The sequence below is a fragment of the Gigantopelta aegis genome, chromosome 10, assembly GCF_016097555.1.
Source record: "Gigantopelta aegis isolate Gae_Host chromosome 10, Gae_host_genome, whole genome shotgun sequence".
In the NCBI taxonomy this organism is placed as follows: domain Eukaryota; kingdom Metazoa; phylum Mollusca; class Gastropoda; order Neomphalida; family Peltospiridae; genus Gigantopelta; species Gigantopelta aegis.
Window position 1 is genome coordinate 55953492 of NC_054708.1, and position 20702 is coordinate 55974193.

At 33.3% G+C, this 20702-nt stretch overlaps 1 protein-coding gene across 2 annotated transcripts in view; it reads right to left on the reverse strand.

Moving 5' to 3' along the window:
- Positions 1-425: 425 nt before the first annotated feature.
- The window catches only part of LOC121384737 (protein FAM160B1-like), a 66410-nt gene continuing 46133 nt past the window's right edge, over positions 426-20702 (reverse strand). Inside the window, exons 12-18 of one of the 2 annotated variants that reach the window (XM_041515264.1) lie at positions 13983-14034; positions 13478-13568; positions 11876-12016; positions 11300-11440; positions 10530-10633; positions 5331-5360; positions 426-1435 (exon numbers count right to left, since the gene is read on the reverse strand). In XM_041515264.1, the coding sequence (XP_041371198.1) occupies positions 1327-1435; positions 5331-5360; positions 10530-10633; positions 11300-11440; positions 11876-12016; positions 13478-13568; positions 13983-14034 (668 nt within the window). In that variant the 3' untranslated portion in view covers positions 426-1326. The remainder of the gene's footprint in view (positions 1436-5330; positions 5361-10529; positions 10634-11299; positions 11441-11875; positions 12017-13477; positions 13569-13982; positions 14035-20702) is intronic. The other variant, XM_041515265.1, reaches the window with a different exon arrangement.

Consider the following 20702-nt stretch of genomic DNA (forward strand, 5'->3'; position numbering starts at 1 on the left):
TACAAACAAAAATAATTATCTTCTAGTAAATACAACTAAAAACAAAACTTTATGTGACTGTTTTTTGTTTTTTAATGTAGAAGCAAATAATCATAAATGGCTAATAAAAAATACATTTTTGTACTACCATTAATACATATACAGAACTTCACATACGTTTTTTCGCTTCCTATTTATTGCACGAGTTTATTTTGCGCAAGAATATATACCACGAGACCGCGTAGTGGTCGAGTGGTATGTGCTTTCGCAAAATAAACCAGTGCAATAAATAGGAAGCGAAAACAACGTATGTGAAGTTCTGTGTTTATTACATACACGTATACCTACTTTTATGTTTTAAAAAAACGGTTTTTAATTTAACGCATAACAACACTTTGTTAAATCTATGATCCAAACTCCTTCATGGATGTACTTAACGTTAAGAATCATACTCTGGGGCAGCCCTGTGTAATATTTCAAATACGATGTGACGTCATTTGTAAATCATATATGACGTCAGGCGCTAACTGCAGTAAAAACAAAAAGGGGATTCCCCGTATAAAAGTTCCGGTCCGGATTGCACATGTGCTAATACAGATTATTTTATTGCACGGATTTGATGTTTGTATTAGTATAGTAAGATTGAACAGGTATGTAATACAAACAGAAAACAGATATCCACTAGTTTAAGACACCAACATTTTGTCTCATGTTTTACATATTAATTTCTGAATTAATCAAGTATTATATATTAAAATAAAATGCATAAACCTTAGTAATAGTATAATATGCATTACTATTTAACTCATATTGCACTTTAGCTGTCTTCTTTAATACCTGCTGTATCTATTAAATTCTGTATCTACATTATCCAACATTTTATCAGTTATCAAGAAATGATATGCCAAGGAAGTACACAAAAAATGATAAAAATGACACTAGTTACCTTCAACACAAACAGAACTTTGTAAGAAGCAATTCTAAACACACCTGCCAACTGAACATGCAGAGACTATTAAAAAACACATAATAATACATGTACCATAACAGGTTTTCTAGCCTTCAAAAGTAAACCTTATTTTCTATTCTACTGACATAAACAGAAAAATATCTCTTCTACATTGTAGAATGTACAAAGAGACTCAACATATATAAAGCAACAGACTATAACCAGTTCTACAATCAACAAATATGATTGTTCTAATTACCTACAGACATCAAGCCAATTAAGGCAACTGAGCTCATAAGATATATTATATATATACACACACATATATATATGAATGAAACAATTGCTAATATAATAATTTTATCAATCAATCCAAATATCCACTGATATCCAGTTTGTTAGCACTTGGTTACAGCAGCATGGTGCTTTACAAAAGCAATGGCGGACAATTCTTTACAGAATTCTTCAAGAACAATGATTGCTTCCATTTGGGTCTGGTCATCAAACCTGCAAAGACATCCGATTCTGTAAGCATTATAAGGAACCCACAGATTCAAGCATGGTTAAATGCTGAATAAAATTATATACACAGAAGATAGAAATGAAATATTTTAAGCTTTTATACATGTGTATCTCTCTTACATAAGTCCAATAAGAATGTTGATATGATTATCCCATTGCTTTTATTGCAATGCACATGAATAAATAAGAGATTATTATACAAGCTTGTGTGTCGTATTGATTTTACGAAACGGGTGTCAGGTTTTTTTTACTACCCAAGCGAGAGCGCGAGGGTAATACATGAATCCTGACATGAGTTTCGTAAAATCAGTACGACTCAAATGCGAGTGTAATAATTTCTTTATTATCCATACCGGTATTATCATAGCTGTTTTCTTTATGAATAACAAGACCCAACTCGAAATATTTCTGCCACAACTAGAAGGAGACAACGAAATGATGTCATATTTCAAATGCACACCCTGAGCTAGGTCAGGAGAAGCAATGTCATGTTACGATGTCGCTTCCTAAAATTACGTCATTACACTTATTATTACACGTGTGCTTCGTATGATTATTATTAACTCGGTTATGTCGAACCATATGGATAATAAACAGTTGTACGACTCAATTCACTTAAACATTTCCATAAACTAAGTATTATATAACAAGTGCTACAATTACCAACAACCTTTAAACTACGATACTGTAATATGTCTAACATATTAAATATAACATAAGTTCATCGTTCATTCCTGCATCAACCCAGAATTCCACTGACCAATACACTCACCAACTCATCCACCCAATAAACCCAAATCACCCATCCACCCAATACCCACCCACCCATCCAGCCAGCCAAAATCGATCCATCCAGCCAGCCAAAATTGATCGATGCATATGTACCAGTTTGTACAATCATGAATCCACACAAATAACCTAAATCCTGACAAACAAGTCTGACCAATTGAGATAGGTAACAATTCAAGTAGGTTGTTTTTAAGGTCAATTTTCCTGGTGATCTACAAATCGACTGACTGACTGATCTGGAACAACTAAAACACACTAGCTGTGACAGTTGAACCATTATTTCAGTTGTTCTTGATGCATTATTATTATTACTTTCAATAAACGAAAGAATCGTAAAATGTCCAATACTCTGAAATGCCTCATAACATGATTGCCGAAGAGTCGTGATCACTCTCACCAGGTTCGTAATACCGCCAGCATTAACACTAGTCCATCAGCCATCTTTATTTGACCATAAAAGTGCAATACTTATGGTACAATCGGGAACAGAATCACGAAAATGCTAAAACATGATTAAAAGTGTGTACAAGTGGAATGAAATAAATGTGAGAAGTGTTGTTAATGGATTTTGGAAATTGCTTGCCAGTGGCATTGAATAATATGCCAAATAAAGCTGCTGGACAAAATGATTTAATTAAGGATCTCGTAATAATGTGTAATTAAGAATAAACACCCCAGTGCTTTTGATCTGTTTAATAGTGTTGAGAATTATTTGCAGGATGTATGAGAATGTCATAAAGGAAATGGAATAATAAAACAAAATTGTACTACCACTTGCCGGGAATAAATCAAATCTGCTCAGCCCTGTATTTACATTCTGCCACATTAAAGGAGAGTAAATATTTCTAAACCCGGTCGGCACTCAACTGATTTTAAATCCAGAATATTATGCAGGTACTTCAAAGAGATAATTCACCATGAAAGCAAGACTATGAATATATGTCTTTGCTCCCATTTGTGATAATTGCAAACCACACAGCATATATGCATCAAATGGGACTCATTTACCTCCTCCCCTCCATATCATATGAAAAAAACATTTTTTTAACGCAGATTACATGAATTATGATTAACAAATTAGGCTTAAAAATATGCTGGCAAGTGCATGGTGCATTTCATGGGTTATATTTACAGTACAATGTATAATGTTTTGGCTTCATTAAATTAATTACATTATAGTTACATTAGTTTGAGAGGTTCTTAACATACAGGCAACTAATGTTTTGCTTGCTTTGCATAAATTACATGTAGCAGCCTCATACTTTGAAACAAGTGATCAGAAACAAATGAACTATGATGGAACATCTTAAAGAATTTTATATTTTTGTTGGAATTATACATATATTTTTTGGTATGTGCATTGCCTATCGGTTTTAATAATTAGTTACAAAATTTAAGAAAAATAAAAAATTGGGCCTTTTCAATAAATGTGTTCAATAAACAATAGTATACCTAAAAAAAATCCAACCACCTGCAAAAATAAAAAAGCCCCCCAAAACCAAATTAAATTAAACAGTTGAGGAAAAGAATAAAAGTTTGTTTTGTTTAACAACACCCACTAGAGCACATTGATTTGTAATTCATCGGCTATTGGATACATGTCAAACATTTGGTAATTTTGACATATAGTCTTAGAAAGGAAACCAGCTACATTTTTTAATTAGTAGCAAGGGTTCTTTTATATGCACCATCCCACACAGGACAGCACATACCATAGCCTTTGATATATGTTGTGGTACACTGGTTGGAGCGAGAAATAGCCCAATGGGTCCACCAACAGGGATCGATCATAGACTGACCACACATCAAGCGAACGCTTTACCACTAGGATGCGTCTCACCACAGGAAAAGAAAAGATAAAACCCAAAACTTCTCAGTACATTGTATTAAGGTTTCAGTATAACAGAAGAAAGAAACATGCTCCATTGACATAAGTTGCTCTTTTTCAGAAACATAAACTAATGTTTTGCTTGCACTGTCTAACATGACAACACATACCAGCATCATACATAAACATGTAAATACTATGAAGAATTTAAACTGAATGATTAGCATTTGCTTCAAACAAAAATAAATTAAATGTTTAATAACAATACACAGGAATAGCAGATGTGAGAATATACTTAATGAAATTATGTATAGTACGTAATATAATAACAGTTTCTCTTACATTAAATATTGGCTATCTCTAATGTGTTGTTGGATTGTTGAAACACACTTCGATCCAATTAACAAATCAGATACTAAAGGTTAATCATGCGTATGACCAGCAACCAGGCAGCTTCGGAAAGCGTGATGAGATATAAAGTCTGGATCCCATCACACCGCACCATTAGAACATTTATTTATTACATGGTAGCAACAGAGGCCAGACGGCAGAATTTGCTCTCTTCCACCAAAACAAAATTGACATTACTCTTAGAGAAGACTTGAAGCTACAAGTGCAAGTACGTAAAGGATACAATAAGCTCGGAGTTCAAGCCTGAGATGGATGAACAACTGGGTATTGTGGGAGAATACATTGTCTGACTTATGTTTTACTATTTAAGATGCAAAGAACAAATATGCAATGAAACATGAAGAATAAATATTAAGTAATATCCAAAAAGGGAAATTCAGTTTCATAATTAATGGAACAATTTAGAAGAGTTGATGTTAGTCATTATATATTTTATTGTAATTAATTAATATTACAGCTTAAATCAGAACTTAACAACTGGGACAACAACAGTCAGAACATCGAGAGAAAAAAAAAAAATCATACATGTAATATGTAAAATATGTAACTAAATTTTGTCTGTTTACTTAGAACATAGCAAAGCAAAACTATGGAAAGCTAATTAATTAAACAATATATACAAGAAACACAAAAAACGAGCTTCAAACCAGGAACCAAATACTGTATATGGTGTAAAATAAACATTGAAAACAAAAAACCCGAACTGGTGCAGATTTATTGTGTGAACTGTGCTGATTAAGGTAAAACTGTGCATATGCTACAGGGAAGCTGGTCTCAGCCAGTGAGACAAAAACAACATCTGAAACACAGAAATACATGTACTCCCACCAATGTTTATTTTAAACAACTTACCAATCCGTTTGGTTAACTGATGTCCGTAAACTGGCAACACAATAAAAAAGCATTGGATTTACAATAAATAATTTCAATACATGTTATTTTCTTCCATCATGTCTATGTAAGATTGCATTAATACAATTCTACTGAATGGAATGGAAAACATGTTTAAAGGAGGGGACAATTAAGGCATTTGGCCTGGTATGCATATTCAACGATATATAATGCACATTATTGCTTAATATCAACAAGTATAATCATATAGTTAATTAATAAAACGATTAAATGTGACGGCTATTATATATAATGGGCGCAGCCATTTTGTACCATCCCAGTGAATACGCCCTCTGGCGAGCTGGTGGTTACGTAATACCTAACGTGTCACATCAGGAATTAGTCTTCGAACTGAAGAAACAAAACATACCTGATTTTTGCAGATGCATCACAATGTTCTGTAATTATATCCATCCTAGTAAGCCAGTACCAATTATATATTATTTTTCAATACAAAATAAATCACCATTGTCAAAGTGTTGAAATAGATGTATTATGTTTCGTACATAAATTAACCCACGTACTGAAACAATAATCGGAGTGTTTACTTGGTTAATTGGTCTTTTCTTTCCGTGGCCTTTCTGTGGTTCCTGATTGGCAGGTGTATATTCAGACGGTCCCCAGACACTGTGTCTATACACACTAAAAAGACGTGCCTCTTTTATGAAGATCACAGGTATTGTGTGATAACAGCACGGATACACCTCAAATGGTAATGGACATTACCAACCACCCTGCTTTATTACTGCAAGTAATTCTGTAAAACCCTTAATTAAGTAGACTTTCCCATCTAAAACCACAAAACGGACCAATTACGTCATCCCAAAGAAAAGAAAGGTATCACTTGGGTGTTGTGAGTGGTACTTTTTGCTCGAACGTGCTCTACCAATAGGCCTAATAGTATGCATTTTTTATTTGGATTTTTTTAAAAAGAAAAATACTATAACTCCATTTCGTTCTATTGATGTAACCTGAAATATATTTAGTTAAATAGTTTATTATACTATCAAGTCATTTGTGTTGTTTTACAAGTCAGGTTGATGAAAGCGAAGCGCCTTGTCGTAAATTAGAGCGTTTGGTTACACTGTGCATAAAGAAGATGGACGGAGCTGACATCACTTCGCCCCAAGCTATACCACCGGACGTCACAAAAATGAAACAAAATGGCTGCCCTCAGTTAGCAGGAATAATCATGGTTTTTTATTAACTCTAAAATTATGCATTTTTCATTTGTTAAAGTGTCAGTATGTGTTGGTGGTCTGGGTATGCATCTTTCCAACACAAGGCTCTTGTTTGAGTTGACTCTACCTTTAATGTCATCTCTATACAGTGGTTATATAGTCATCATCTTTTGTGGAAGGATAAAAACAATGGACACAAAATCTGGATACAATTCTACTGAATGGAAGGGATGCTTATTTAATGTCATCTCTATACAGAGGTGAGTCATCATTTCTTGTGGAAGGTTAAAAATGATGGACAGAAAATATGGATAACTATTCAGTGTCTTGAAAAGTGTGTGTGTGTGTGTGGGGGGGGGGGGGGGTTAACTACACCACTAGAGCACATGGATTAATGAATATTAATGAATCATCAGCTATTGGATGTCAATCTTACCATATTGATACCATATAAATTCAAAGAATAATCTTTTTTATTTAACGACACACTCAACACATTTTATTTACAGTTATTTGGTATCAGGCTTATGGTTAAGGACCACACAGATATTGAGAAAGGAAACCTGCTGTCTCCACTTCATGGGCTATTCTTTTCGATTAACAGCAAGGGATCTTTTATATGCACCATGCCACAGACAGGGTGGTACATACCACAGCCTTTAATATACCAGTCATGGTGCACTGGCTGGAACGAGAAATAGCTCAATGGGCCCCACCGACGGGGATCGACCTCAGACCGACCACACATCAAGCGAGCACTGGGCTATGTCCCGCCCCTATATAAATTCAAATGCTAAATAAGGGTGCTAAAATCTCAGGTCTCAGGAGTGATGGGGAGTAAGAGCGATAGCTCCCCTTAAACAGCAAGGTCTATTTTCATCAATGAATAACAGGAACAATTTTCAGATCATTAAAACACCTGGAATTCCTAAAACACGAGGTATAGTGTTATTCACTTCTGTGACATTTGCATTAGGTTATAGTAAAAAGGAGACTGCTATCAAATAGGCTACATATCCTGATTAGAAGCAATTGCAGGGATATTCTGTATAAATTATTACTTCCAAAGTCAGGACAGGACATACCATGACATTTGATAAATCAATTATGAAGCACTGTATGAAAGAGACATCAACCTGAAAACACCTTGCACCTGAGATGAATACTCTACCACTTGAACGCACAATGCATGCTGACTGAACTATAAACACATGTATACAGCAACGGTACAAATGTTATGAATGCAAATGTCTGTTTGTTTTGTTACTAGAAAAAAAAAAGTTTTGTTTTGTTTAGTGACACCACTGGAGTATATTGATTAATTAATCATTGGTTATTAGATGTCAAACATTTGGTAATTCTGATATGTAGTCATCAGAGGAAACCCGCTACATTTTTTCTAATGCATCAAGGGATCTTTTTAAAGCACTTTGCCACAGACAGGAAAGCACATACCACAGCCTTTGACCAGTTGTGGTGTACTGGTTGGAATGAGAAAAAACCCCAATCAGATGGATGGATACACTGAGGTGATTCGATCCTGCGACGCAAGCAATTCAAGTGAGCACTGAACCGACTGACCTAAATCCCACCCCGTTGTCACTAGAGCATATTGATTTATTAAACATCAGTTATTGGATGTCAAACATTTGGTAATTTTAAACATCAGTTACTGGATCTCAAACATTTGGCAATTTTGACTCATAGTCTTTGCAGAAAACCCACTATATTTTTCCATTAGCAACAAAGGATCTTTTATATGCTCTTTCCTACAGATATTAATGATTTATTTTATACATGTAGGTCATAAATCAAATAAAAACAGTACCAAGTACATTTCATAAAAAAAGCCTTGTAACATTGTTTCTGTCAATCTTTACACGTTACATATTCGGGAATGTTTAAATATATTTGGGATTTGCTGAATGTTAAAACTGGGTTTTTATTTTATGCTGACGCTAAAAAGTAAAGTTTGTTTTATTTAATGACACCTCTAGAGCACACTGATTTTTATCTTATCATCGGCTATTGGACATCAAATATATAGTCATTCTGACATATTTCTTTAGAGAAAACCCGCTGCCACCACATAGGCTACTCTTTCCGATGAGCAGCAAGGGGTCTTTTATATGCACTTTCCCCACACAGGACAGCACATACACATGTACCACGGCCTTTGATGAACCAGTTGTGGACCACTGGTTGGAACAGAAAATAGCCCAAACTGCAAATGGGTCTACTGAGAAGGATCGATCCGATGACTGACCGCTTCACAGGCAGACACGCTACTGCTTGAGCTACATCCCGCTCCCATGCTAAAAAGAAATTATCAAGACTCTGGTCTAGGTAAATCATGTGATCGTATTTTCATTTCTTGTTATACAAAATAATACTTTCCTTTTAAATAAGTACAAATCTTTCATACATTAGTAAGGTGCACAAAAGAAAAATGTGTAACAATTTACATTTCTCTATATAACGGTGATATATTTAGTTTTAAAATTTTTACTTTGATCATTTGGTGAATATGTCGTTATGGTTTGTTTTTCCTGGTAACCATTTAACTGATAATGTAGTGATTTTAATTATTTTTATTTATGTGTTCCAACTTTTTTTAATGACTCAATTAGCCTTTAAATAAATAAAATGACCACAACATTAAGTATATTATAAACTGGCTAACTGTGCAGAAAATGAAGTTAAACTGGACGGAAGCAATAGAATGAAATCCTGAGAGAGTTTAAATTGCTGCCATTTGTATAAATATGATTTATTTTGATCAATAAGCTTGGATGAAACTATTCAGACATCCACTGGGGATGGCTTGCAGCCCAGTCCTAACAACGTGTAACCAGTTTATATCAATTATTGTTAGTCTGCTAATAATTGTTTCAAAAGGTTATCTTGTTAACATTCCCAAAGTGGCAAATAAAGCCAAATTGGAAAATACATTCCTTTGAGAAAATTTGCTTGATCTAAATAAGCCTCTGTCCCCTGACAGAAGGGTAACTGTTGTTTAGCTGTTTCGGCTAATGAGAAGGCAACATTCACATGCACACCTAAACGTGCCTTTTGTTAGTGATCTCAAACAACAATAAAAAAACAAAAAAAATTGTGTCACAATATACAGCATAATACTAGGGCAGCAAGCTCACACCGTTTCAAAGTACACGAAAGAATGAAACAGCAATTTGAATCATTATCATAATGGTAAGTACAGAATTGTATAGTGGGTGGCAAAAGCACACCTAATTGCCTTGAAAAGTAAAACTGTCACATTTGTTTCCTGCTAAAGTGATTAATTTTTATTATTATTATTATTTTTTTTTTTATAATTTACATCTTACATAAAAACAATTCTAAGAGGACTGCTAAAGTAATGTACATGTACAAATGTATGTCCCCTACTGGGCCCAACAAATTTTTGTATTTCCTAAATTTAAGGGCCATAACTCTGAAAAATTGGTAAAATGCCATGAAAACTTGAAATGTAACAGAACATGATAAAGCTATACACAAAATTTCAACTCATTAATATCTTGAGGCCGTAAAACAACTTTTCTTATCTCCTAAGTTCAAGGGCCATAACTCTGACACAAATTGGTAAATCACCATGAAATTCAAACTTGATCTGTAACAGAACATGATAATTAAAGTCATACTCAAAATTTAGCTGAATATCTCAAGACATTGTTAAAAAAACATCTGGACAACTACATGTGGGATAGACGGATGGAAAGAGAGACAGACTGACGGACAGACAGAGACGAAATCTATAGACCCTCTGGTTGGATTGGTAAGGGACTAATAATGACTCCATGTCCTAAAACTTAAAACACAAACAGGACAATGAAATTCATTATAGAAAATAGACAACTGATCGATACCATGCATTGTAATAAATAAACAGAAGATTCACATAAATATTATACTTTAAACAAAATAAAATATATCTTCAATGGTTTTTCAATGAACAAACCTGATTAATGTCTCGGACATGCCCAAAAGTTGTTTTCTGGCAAACACTAACTTATCAAAGAATTGTGGTTCAATCTTCAGATAAACCTTAATTTCATTGGACACCTGAAAAAAGGAATCACAGACCATTACCATACAACATGGGCCATAATATCAGAACTAACATTTATTGGATAACTAATAAAGCAGCTGTTTATTGACTTGCTTAAAAAACAAGAGATGATTGAATTCTGGCTAATTTTCAGCATGTTTTCGTTTACTCATGTTTTCAGTCAAGATATAATGTCATAGTTCTTTTATCAAAGAGAAATCAAATTTAAAACATTAGTAAGCAATGTTTTTATTTTATTTAACATTTTATATGATATACGGTACAAAGGGAAATATAATACCTTATCAAACTTTATTATTATTAATAATAAATCAATTTTGCACTTCATCTGTTGATAAGCAATTACATTTACCTGTTATATTATAAAATCATTTGAGCAGTAAAGACCGTTTGAGCCCATTTAATAAACAAAATATTTTATTCACAACAAGACTACAACTACATTTTCACGAGGAATTTGATTTCTTACATATTCATAAAAACCATTTCATCATGTTAAATATCATCAAATTTAAAATACCATTAAAATAACCTATACTGATCTGCGGAGAAATCACCAAATTCAATAACATGGTCTTCATAAAATCAATTTATTTTTTCAGGTTGGTCCAGTAATAAGAAAATGATGACACTTCCATTGATAAATAAAACCCACTAACCTTAGTAAGGACAGAAGTCAAAGTTCTGACCTCTGCTTTGACTGGGAGGAAAGGGTTGAGGAAGAACTCATGCAGATTTGGGTGAGGCATTAACACAATCCGAGATATCACCGACGTCAACAGCAGATTTATAGAATAAGACTGGAAAATTAGAAGAAAAAAGACAAAACAAACACTTATTAAAAAGTTTGAAATTAAGACTGAAGAAACATGTTTTTAAAGTCTTATTCACTCAATCATCAACAATTTTAAATATTCAAGACCAACCTACATGTAAATTAAAGACATCAAAGAAAAACATAAATCAACCCCCCACCCCTCCCAAAACCCCACCACCCAACAAACAAACAAACAAAAATCAACCAACAAACTTCCTTTGTAATTACATTACTTTATTTGATTTTCATCTTTTCTTTGAATATAGTTAAAAGATTTTATTAAAAAAAATTTACAAACTAAAAAAACAAAAAACCCTGACTTATCTAAGATTAAGTTTAATTTAAAAAATCAATTCAGAGGGAAATGCCCAACATGTCCCTGCTACAACATTATGAAATTTAGTTGCCAAATGCAAACCTGATCAAGGAGTCGCATGAGTCTATTAAACAACATTTTCAGAAAGCTTCCTTCAAAAAAGGTCTTCATTTCGTTTTCAGGAAGTCGCACAGCTTCTAATGGCCAGTTCCAGGATTTGCAGCCAGTTTCCACCACAGCAAACTGCAATGAAAACACATGATTACTCATGCTATGTGACCATAAATCAAAATTAGCCAACTCACAATTTATATACCTCTGCTAACTGACTGTCAGTTTGCATGAATTTAAACAGAGGATAATAAACAAGTTACCAGTTATTATCAAATATATGTCCAAAGTGAAAATTATTTCATGAGGGACATAAATTTGATAATAACTGGTACCGAGTTTGTTATTCTATTTATTACCCCAGCTGTTCGGCTACACGCCCATGTATATAGAAACCACTCAAACTACTTTACTGTTCTGGGTATTGCTTTAACTTTGTATTTTATTCAAGGTTTACTGATAATTTTCAAAACCCAAAGTTCTATATATTCTATAAAAATAAATCTATAGTAAATTGCATTAAACTTCCATTTTATTACAAGTTTAACACTGAAACCAAAAAGACGTAAATGCAAATGCTTTAAACTACATGACGTCATTGTGTGTGCTTTGCCAATCATGATGATGTCATATTTAGTACCGACAAGGTGATTGGTTTGTTGGCGTCAATTCGTCCAATAGTAGTGTACGTTAAACCAATGTATGATAATTTCTCAGTGAGAAATTATGATTTTTATTTCCCCTGTTATGAGTGCCTGCTGGGGTAATAAAGTTGCATAATCAATACAAAGAACAGGATAATGGTTTGTTTGAAATATTGTGCCCTGAAATGGTCGTTCAGGTTTTCAGTCCTGAGGTATACCATGACTATAAAACAAGAACGTGACTATAAAGTCAGGAATAGTATGGCACTTCATGCATTCTCAACATGTCATTAACTTCCATAAAGCAAACAGAACAAAATAAACTACAAGCAAATGTTTCCACATACAAAACACACCAACAAGTATCAATACAATGAGAACAGTGACATAAATAACAATTTTAGTTCATCAGTGAAGGGGTTTTGTTTAATAATTAAACTTTTAAGTGTTGTAACTTACATAACTACATGTATCAGGTCTGCATTAAATTTAAAGTTTGTTTTGTTTACCTACACCACTGCAGGACACTGATTTGTTAATCATTGGCTACTGGATGTCAAACATTTGGTAATTTTTACATATACATGTACATGTAGTCTTAAAGAGGAAACATTTTTTTTCCATTAGTAGCAAGGGATAGCACATACCACAGGCTTTGATAAACCAGACATGGTGCACTGGCTGGAACGACAAATAGCCCGATGGGTTTACCAATGGGGATCGATCCTAGAACCACTGCACATTAGGTGATCGCTTTACCACTGGGCTACGTCCCGCCCTCAAGTCTATATTATGCAGTAACCTGTACTGTGGACATGGGTTAGCAGACTCTATGCTTAATCTGATGCCCATTTTCCTTTGGAAGGATCTGAACCCCAGTCAAGCTGAGTGAAATTATCAGACATGACCAGCTGACAACAGGAGTAAGAAAGAGTGTTCAAGTAATCACCTCGGTACTGGCATCTCGGAGGTACATGTCATAGCCACCATCTGCCGTCTGGTATGACGACTTCGCTTCCTCCGGCAAAATACTCAGGAAACTGCGCAGACAAAAGAAGGAAAACAAAAAAACATTCTGAGACTAATAAAAAATTTTTTTTTATTATTTAAAACCAACTTTAATGTAAATAAATACATCTTTGCATTTATATTTATAAATAAAGAAATAAATGAGCAGACTTCTTGAACTGCATAATATAAACACACGAAGAGCACACACTCTGGAAATACAGTATGAATATTCTTTTGTATATGCTAATAATCAAAGAAATATTTGCCTTTGTATAAAACTTAAATATTCAGGATCATCTGTGGCTGTGTTATGAGTGAAGCCATTTACATGCAGTGCTTGAAACTCAAAAAAGAGCTACATGTACATGTGTCACTCAAAAACTGAAAATCTAGAAAAAAGGCAAGTCTGTTATGCACTATTTGTTACAACTGAAAGCTCTTACCTGTTGACTACCTTATGAACTTCAGGTCGATTAAATGGAAGAGACAAAGGCACTGAAATATGTAAAATGCAGTCACAAGAATTATTAAAGAATTTCTTGACAAGGTTGACAACAATATGATTACCACTTCTATAGTCAAGTATAAGCTTACCAAAAAAAACCTCCTACATTAAAACTATAAAAAACAAAACTACAACAACTTCCCCCCCCAAAAAATAAATCCAATTAATACTATTTTAGCATTTAAAATTCTCTAAAAAAAATTAAAGTATGCATAATTTCTGAAACATGAAACCACCTACATTGTATACAAAAGGATCCTAATGTTAATATTAATGAATATGTTACGGGTATGATTCAATGATAATTGTTTTTTTGTGTGGCTTTTTTTCAATTTCAGAATGATGTATGTACATGTACATGTACATGTACATGCACGACCCTGTATTCTCCTCCAGATCTGCCCAGGAGAATGGACTTAACAAAACTTCATTACATTACAGAGACAAACAAGAAACTCTTCAAAGCTGGATGACTTAATGATTTCCTTTAAAAGAAAACTACACTCAAATTCTCAATTTAATTTCTTCTGTTGGAACATTGGTGTGAAAGGAGACTTCAATGCAAAATGTAAATGTAATACCAAAGGAAAATAAATCATATGATTAAACAGAAATAAAACAAAGCTTCAAACTGTGTGAGTGGAATGGTGATGCTATTAACTGGGCAAGAGAAAGCCATTTAATGAATAGTAAAACCAATATTTCTCTGCAAAGACGACTGAAAAAGGATCCACAACTGTGTTGGTAATTGTTTAGGAACACCGTTTGTATAAAAGAACAGTGTTAATTATAAGCAAAGGGAGCATCAAATGACAGTCTCCTAATACAGGTCAGTTTGTACTAAGAATTTGAGAATAAAAAGGTGACCTTTTATTCAGAGACAGTTGAATGCTTAATACAGATAAGTTTGTATTACATTAGATGACTTGCAAGAATAAAAAAGGTAACATCTTAAGACAGCTGGCTGCCTAATGGAGGTGATTACATACAATTGACTGTAAAGATTACCACACATGAGAGCCACCAGCTGAGAAAAAAACGTACTCGACAATTTTTGCTTAGCTGTTAGTGTTAGCTCATGAATTGCAATTTCGCTGAGCTACATGTAGTTTGCTTCAATGACTGTCACAATTAATGGCATCTCTCTGATGCAATTTTTGTGTTTCCCTTGATCCGTTGATGAATTTAGTATTGCCCAACTCATACCAATATTTTTGCAACCAGAGACTAAAAATATGAAACACAATAGATATTTCCTTGTGATCACATGTTGAAACACTCAGCAAAATTAATAGCCTGCACTCAAGAGCTATGAGCTCAGCAAAAAGTCTCTAATAACCTTTTGCTCAGCCAGCTGATATCTGTGAATACAGATCAGCTAACACGGTCCTAATGTTACCTAACCCATACAGAGATTTTTTGCAATGAGAAACACAATAGATATAAATTCCTCTTGATCAGATGGTGAAAAAACAGCAAAATTGCCTGCACTCAAGAACTACATGTATCAGCTAAGCAAAAAGTCTCAAATAACCTTTTGCTCAGCTGATGGTATAGAAGGCTTAACTGATGTTGAAGAGAACAGAGAATGTAGCCATGCAGTCCATAAAGTGTTGTAATCATGGTAATTTTATTATATGTGCACTTGTTGCACTGACTGTCCTTTCTTCAACAGTCTGTATAATTGTATTAACTTTTCAGGTTTAATACTGGCTAACAGGACAAGATATAAAGTAAAGCACTATATATATGTTTGTATGCATGCATAAGAGATATTGGTAAATTCTTACTATGTAATGCAGTACTTAATAAATGCACTAATTAATATATGTAGTATGCAGGAAAGAAATAAGCAGAATTTTTCACTAGTCTAACAGATAAATATAGACTGGTGGCACCCAAGTCTACACACCTAAGCATTTGTGTTATATTTTAAAGTTAAAATATTTCTTTAAAAATATTTGTTTCACCGCCACACAATGGAACAATAAACGTGCTACAACTAAAGTTATTTTAATTTTAATGTTTTTTTTAAACTCAAGTAATGAGCACATTGTTAGTGTGACCCCCCCCCCCCCCCCCCCCCCCCCTGCATTTACTGGCCTGCATGACGGCACATAAGGCTGCGCAGCAAACATTAAAACAACCACTTCTGTCGCCAGTGTTTACATAAAACAGCAACAAACAATGGATCCGACTTTTTATAAGTTCTAAATAACAAACACTTCCTGTTATAGTCTGTTTCAGAAACATTTAGATTGTGCAAATGAGATAAATATAAATGGTGTTCCATGCTCCTTAGTTTGGACAACACAAAATGACAATATAAAAAAAAAAGCCAATGTAAAAAAATTTGATCATTATTCAACAAAAATTGTCTGTTATTAACTATTATTAAATGAGCACAAATAGTGTTCGTTAGACATATAGTACAATCAATGATAATTTTGAAACAGACTATAGCTAAAATGGGCCATGCTGTAAGTGCAATTTTCAAAATCTGTATGCAGCCATTTTGCAATGTGTCACTCGGAGAGAAATTCAAAGTATGCTTGGATGTTTACGTTAACAGATAAAATAAGACATTCATTTCATTTATGGATTCATAAATTACAATAAAGTATGTATTGAAGCTTCTATGTAAACTTGTGTAAGTTGATATACAAGGTCGATCATTACAACGTTGACAGACATGTGTTGACAGGTGATAGAAAAACATGTTGATCGAGGCTGGCAAAAGTATACTTTTAGTGCATTAATTCAGAGTTTTTTTCAATAAAAGTGTTATCGACCAGTTTTATACATACATGTATATTCACAAAACGTAATGTAACATCATTAATATGTGCAAACTTTTGTGCCGCACAGACTAAGGTGACATGAGTGTATCTAGAAATCTACTTGTCAGCCAATACTTTCACTTGTCCTAATATGTTGTTAGTTTTATTCAAGTGCAATGACAATAGTTTTGATTGCTCAAAATGAAACTGCATTGAACATTTTCACTTGTCCCCTGGACAACCATTGAGGTACAGGTACATTTTGCAGATTTTTACTTGTCAGGACAAACGGACAAGTGCTTATTTCGAACATAGGCATAGCATAAAAATTTATAAAATTATTTCTTGTTATTATTATTAATAATATGATCATCATCACAATCACTCACCATCAATTATCATCATCATGCATCAATAATATCATCATCATCATCAAAATTTACTTATTAATTAATTTAATTTATTTTATTACATCAGCCATAGCCATCATGGATGGGTTACTATTGAAGTGTACATGCAGTGTGAACACTGGAAAGTGTGACATAAACATTATGCAAATTTTAAATTAAAGCATATGACACATGTATACAGGAAGTATAAATTGTACTTCATAGTAAATGTAATATCATAAATTTCATTATCCCACATTTCAACTAGATTGACAGATTAATTGGGTTGGCCAAAGGTTTATTCGATTTTAGTAGCAGGAGAAATGTCTGCAAAAAAATCGAGAAAACAGACAAGAAAATGCAATTTTTAGCATTATAAAGATTGTTTTTTTCAGCCTTCCTGTGTACAAATGGTTTGAGCGAGCCATTCCATTGATCATTATTGACAGTGCACTGTGTAGTTCGGAGTGATGAGAGATTAAGCTATGTGACACATGCAATCTCCTTAGAGTGTCAATACCTGCAACCTTTCAAACCAAATGAATATGAGATCATAAAAAAATAAACCTTTATGTAAAAAAACAAGAGAGACAGTTTTATCTTAAAAATAAACCTCTATATAAAAAGAAGACTTTTTTTTCAAATCCTCTACATGTACATATATACAAAATTTTATTTAACTGGTCTTATGAAACAAAATTATGGAAAGCCTATGCAGTCTTATGTACGTACATGTACATGTATATACAGATTATTATGTATATTACATGGACATAAACAGTTCTATGACCTGTTAAAAATTGAAATTTTCAAATTTCAACACAATACATACAAATATTCATAATAAACAATTAAATAAAACAATATATATATTTTGTATCAGAAATCAGTAACTTTGTCAAATGTATAATAAATGAATTATGTATATGTTTCTATACAAAAGTGATCAATTATTTAACAATAAAAATACTTTTTAATGAATGTCGAATGTTGTTGAGTTTTATAAGGTTCTATACACATGTATGTAAGTAATATTAGCACCAATTCACATGTCTGTCCGTCTGTCTCTCTCTCTTATAGGTAGTACTATACCAAATAACTTCCGGCTGGGTCAAAGTTCGAGGTGCACCGAACTTTTGATAGAGAAGTGATCACCACAAGTCCTGTGATTGGTTATAAATGTGAGTGTGTTGGTTGTAAAAAATAATAGTTTCATCTGGGTAAAATAAATGTGCAATTTTATTTCATCTAGTACCAATGTGTCAAGTAGCCTTGTGCTTGAAACATGTATGGGGTACCTGTAAAAAAAAGTACTCGAATTTTGTGCGAAACTAGGGTAGTCATAGACCCTACCCGTTATCTTAGAAACGAGCAGCTTGACCCCCATTTTTTTCTGATTCACTTTAAGTGTAAGGGGTGGTAGTATTTATATCCGTGGCGTTTATGTCGGTTGATACGTTGCAGGTAGGAGTTTTAGCCGCATATGTTACTATTGTCGTCTATGGGATTTGATTTGGTAGTATACACCCTATAGCACATATTCAGTGCATAATCAAACATATTATGATTTTGTCATTTTATTTAATTAAACTATACTGGTTGATTAATTAGCCATCACTCGATCATGCAAGTTCACAATGACCTTGACCTTGACAATAATCTCTGTACATGGCTCTGAATGGAGTTTGAATCAAAGTTAGCACCGAAGAAAAGTTGGTTTTGGCCTATAATTCATACTGTAAAGATTTCAATAATTTCTTTTTACATGGTATTTGACTTGCCATATACAACTGCTCTTAAATATGGTATTATATATAGGCAACCTGAACTAAGATTTTAATAGCAATTTATTTTTATATTAAAAATAGCATGTGCCAATAGTGGGTTAATGTCTTTAGTTTCCATTAACATTGTTAATTTTTTATGTATGAAATTCCGAAAACTCAAATTTGTAAAGAAGTTGATTTTTATTGTCATTTTGACATATTTATAGGGTGCTAAGTTATATTTTAGACAAATTTGTAGTTTTATGCAAAATTTAAAGTAAATTTGAAGAAAAACTTTACCAAAAACATAATTAAATTTGTTGTCACTATTGTGCCTTCTGTTCTTATTTGTACATAACAATAAGGTTGTTAAACATATACTTAGATCTCCAGATCATTTTTGTTTCTTAATAATCACTTAGTTAGCTCTCATGAAAAGCATTTTGAGTTTATACTAGATTCAGAACCAATTTTTTCAGATTTGATTATCTGCCTTGGATTAAGTTGATAATTTATTTTATTGTTAAAGCTGTATTACCTAATGTTACTAGCTAAATAAAATGCTGGATTACAGATTGTAGGAATACATCTAATGTACATATTGTATTCATCCGGATTAGAAAATAATGCAAGAAAATAGATGTTCGGGTAATTTTGTGATTTGAAAATAGTTTTTTTCAGTAATTAATCAAAAATAAATGTGTTAAAGCTGCATGATTATTCCAGATATCACAACTATTAAAACCTCCAACTACAGTAGGCTATAAATAAAATATAGTCAGGAATATTGGTGGCTGCCAATGGTTTTGATGGTTCATTATGAAAATCAGCATGGCCAATGGATTTGAAATTCCCACACCTGGTAACTTGAAGACACCCACACCCAGCATACAGGATTTCCTCCCAACACTAATGTTCAGGACATTAAGTCATTACTTCATACAGGTACAGTCATGTTTGTGTTTCCTTCCTCAGACAGTGTATTTTTTTAATACTGATATTTCTTTGATGTGCCTGTTAAGGTCTTCATAATCTAGGGGTCAATCAAGTGCATGTGTTTTAATGGCATTCTTTAAAGGGGTAGAGGTACTCTGACTATCTTTGTTGTCTCTGCATATATACCTGAGTACACACACCCAACTGAAAGTAAATATCTTCGGGAGTTTTATTTTAAAACATTTTGTTGTTTAATATGACATATTGCATTTGTACAAAACTATATGCAATATATATGCTTTTTGAGGTGTACATTATATTAGGTTGCACTGTAGAAACAACACTTTCAGTGAGGTTGTCATTTTATGTCAGAATACACCAGATCCTGGTTGTCATAAAGACACATAGCTGGACACTTTTTGAAAAATGTATGTTATCAGTATAGGTAGTACTATACCAAATAACTTCCGGCTGGGTCAAAGTTCGAGGTGCACCGAACTTTTGATAGAGAAGTGATCACCACAAGTCCTGTGATTGGTTATAAATGTGAGTGTGTTGGTTGTAAAAAATAATAGTTTCATCTGGGTAAAATAAATGTGCAATTTTATTTCATCTAGTACCAATGTGTCAAGTAGCCTTGTGCTTGAAACATGTATGGGGTACCTGTAAAAAAAAGTACTCGAATTTTGTGCGAAACTAGGGTAGTCATAGACCCTACCCGTTATCTCAGAAACGAGCAGCTTGACCCCCATTTTTTTCTGATTCACTTTAAGTGTAAGGGGTGGTA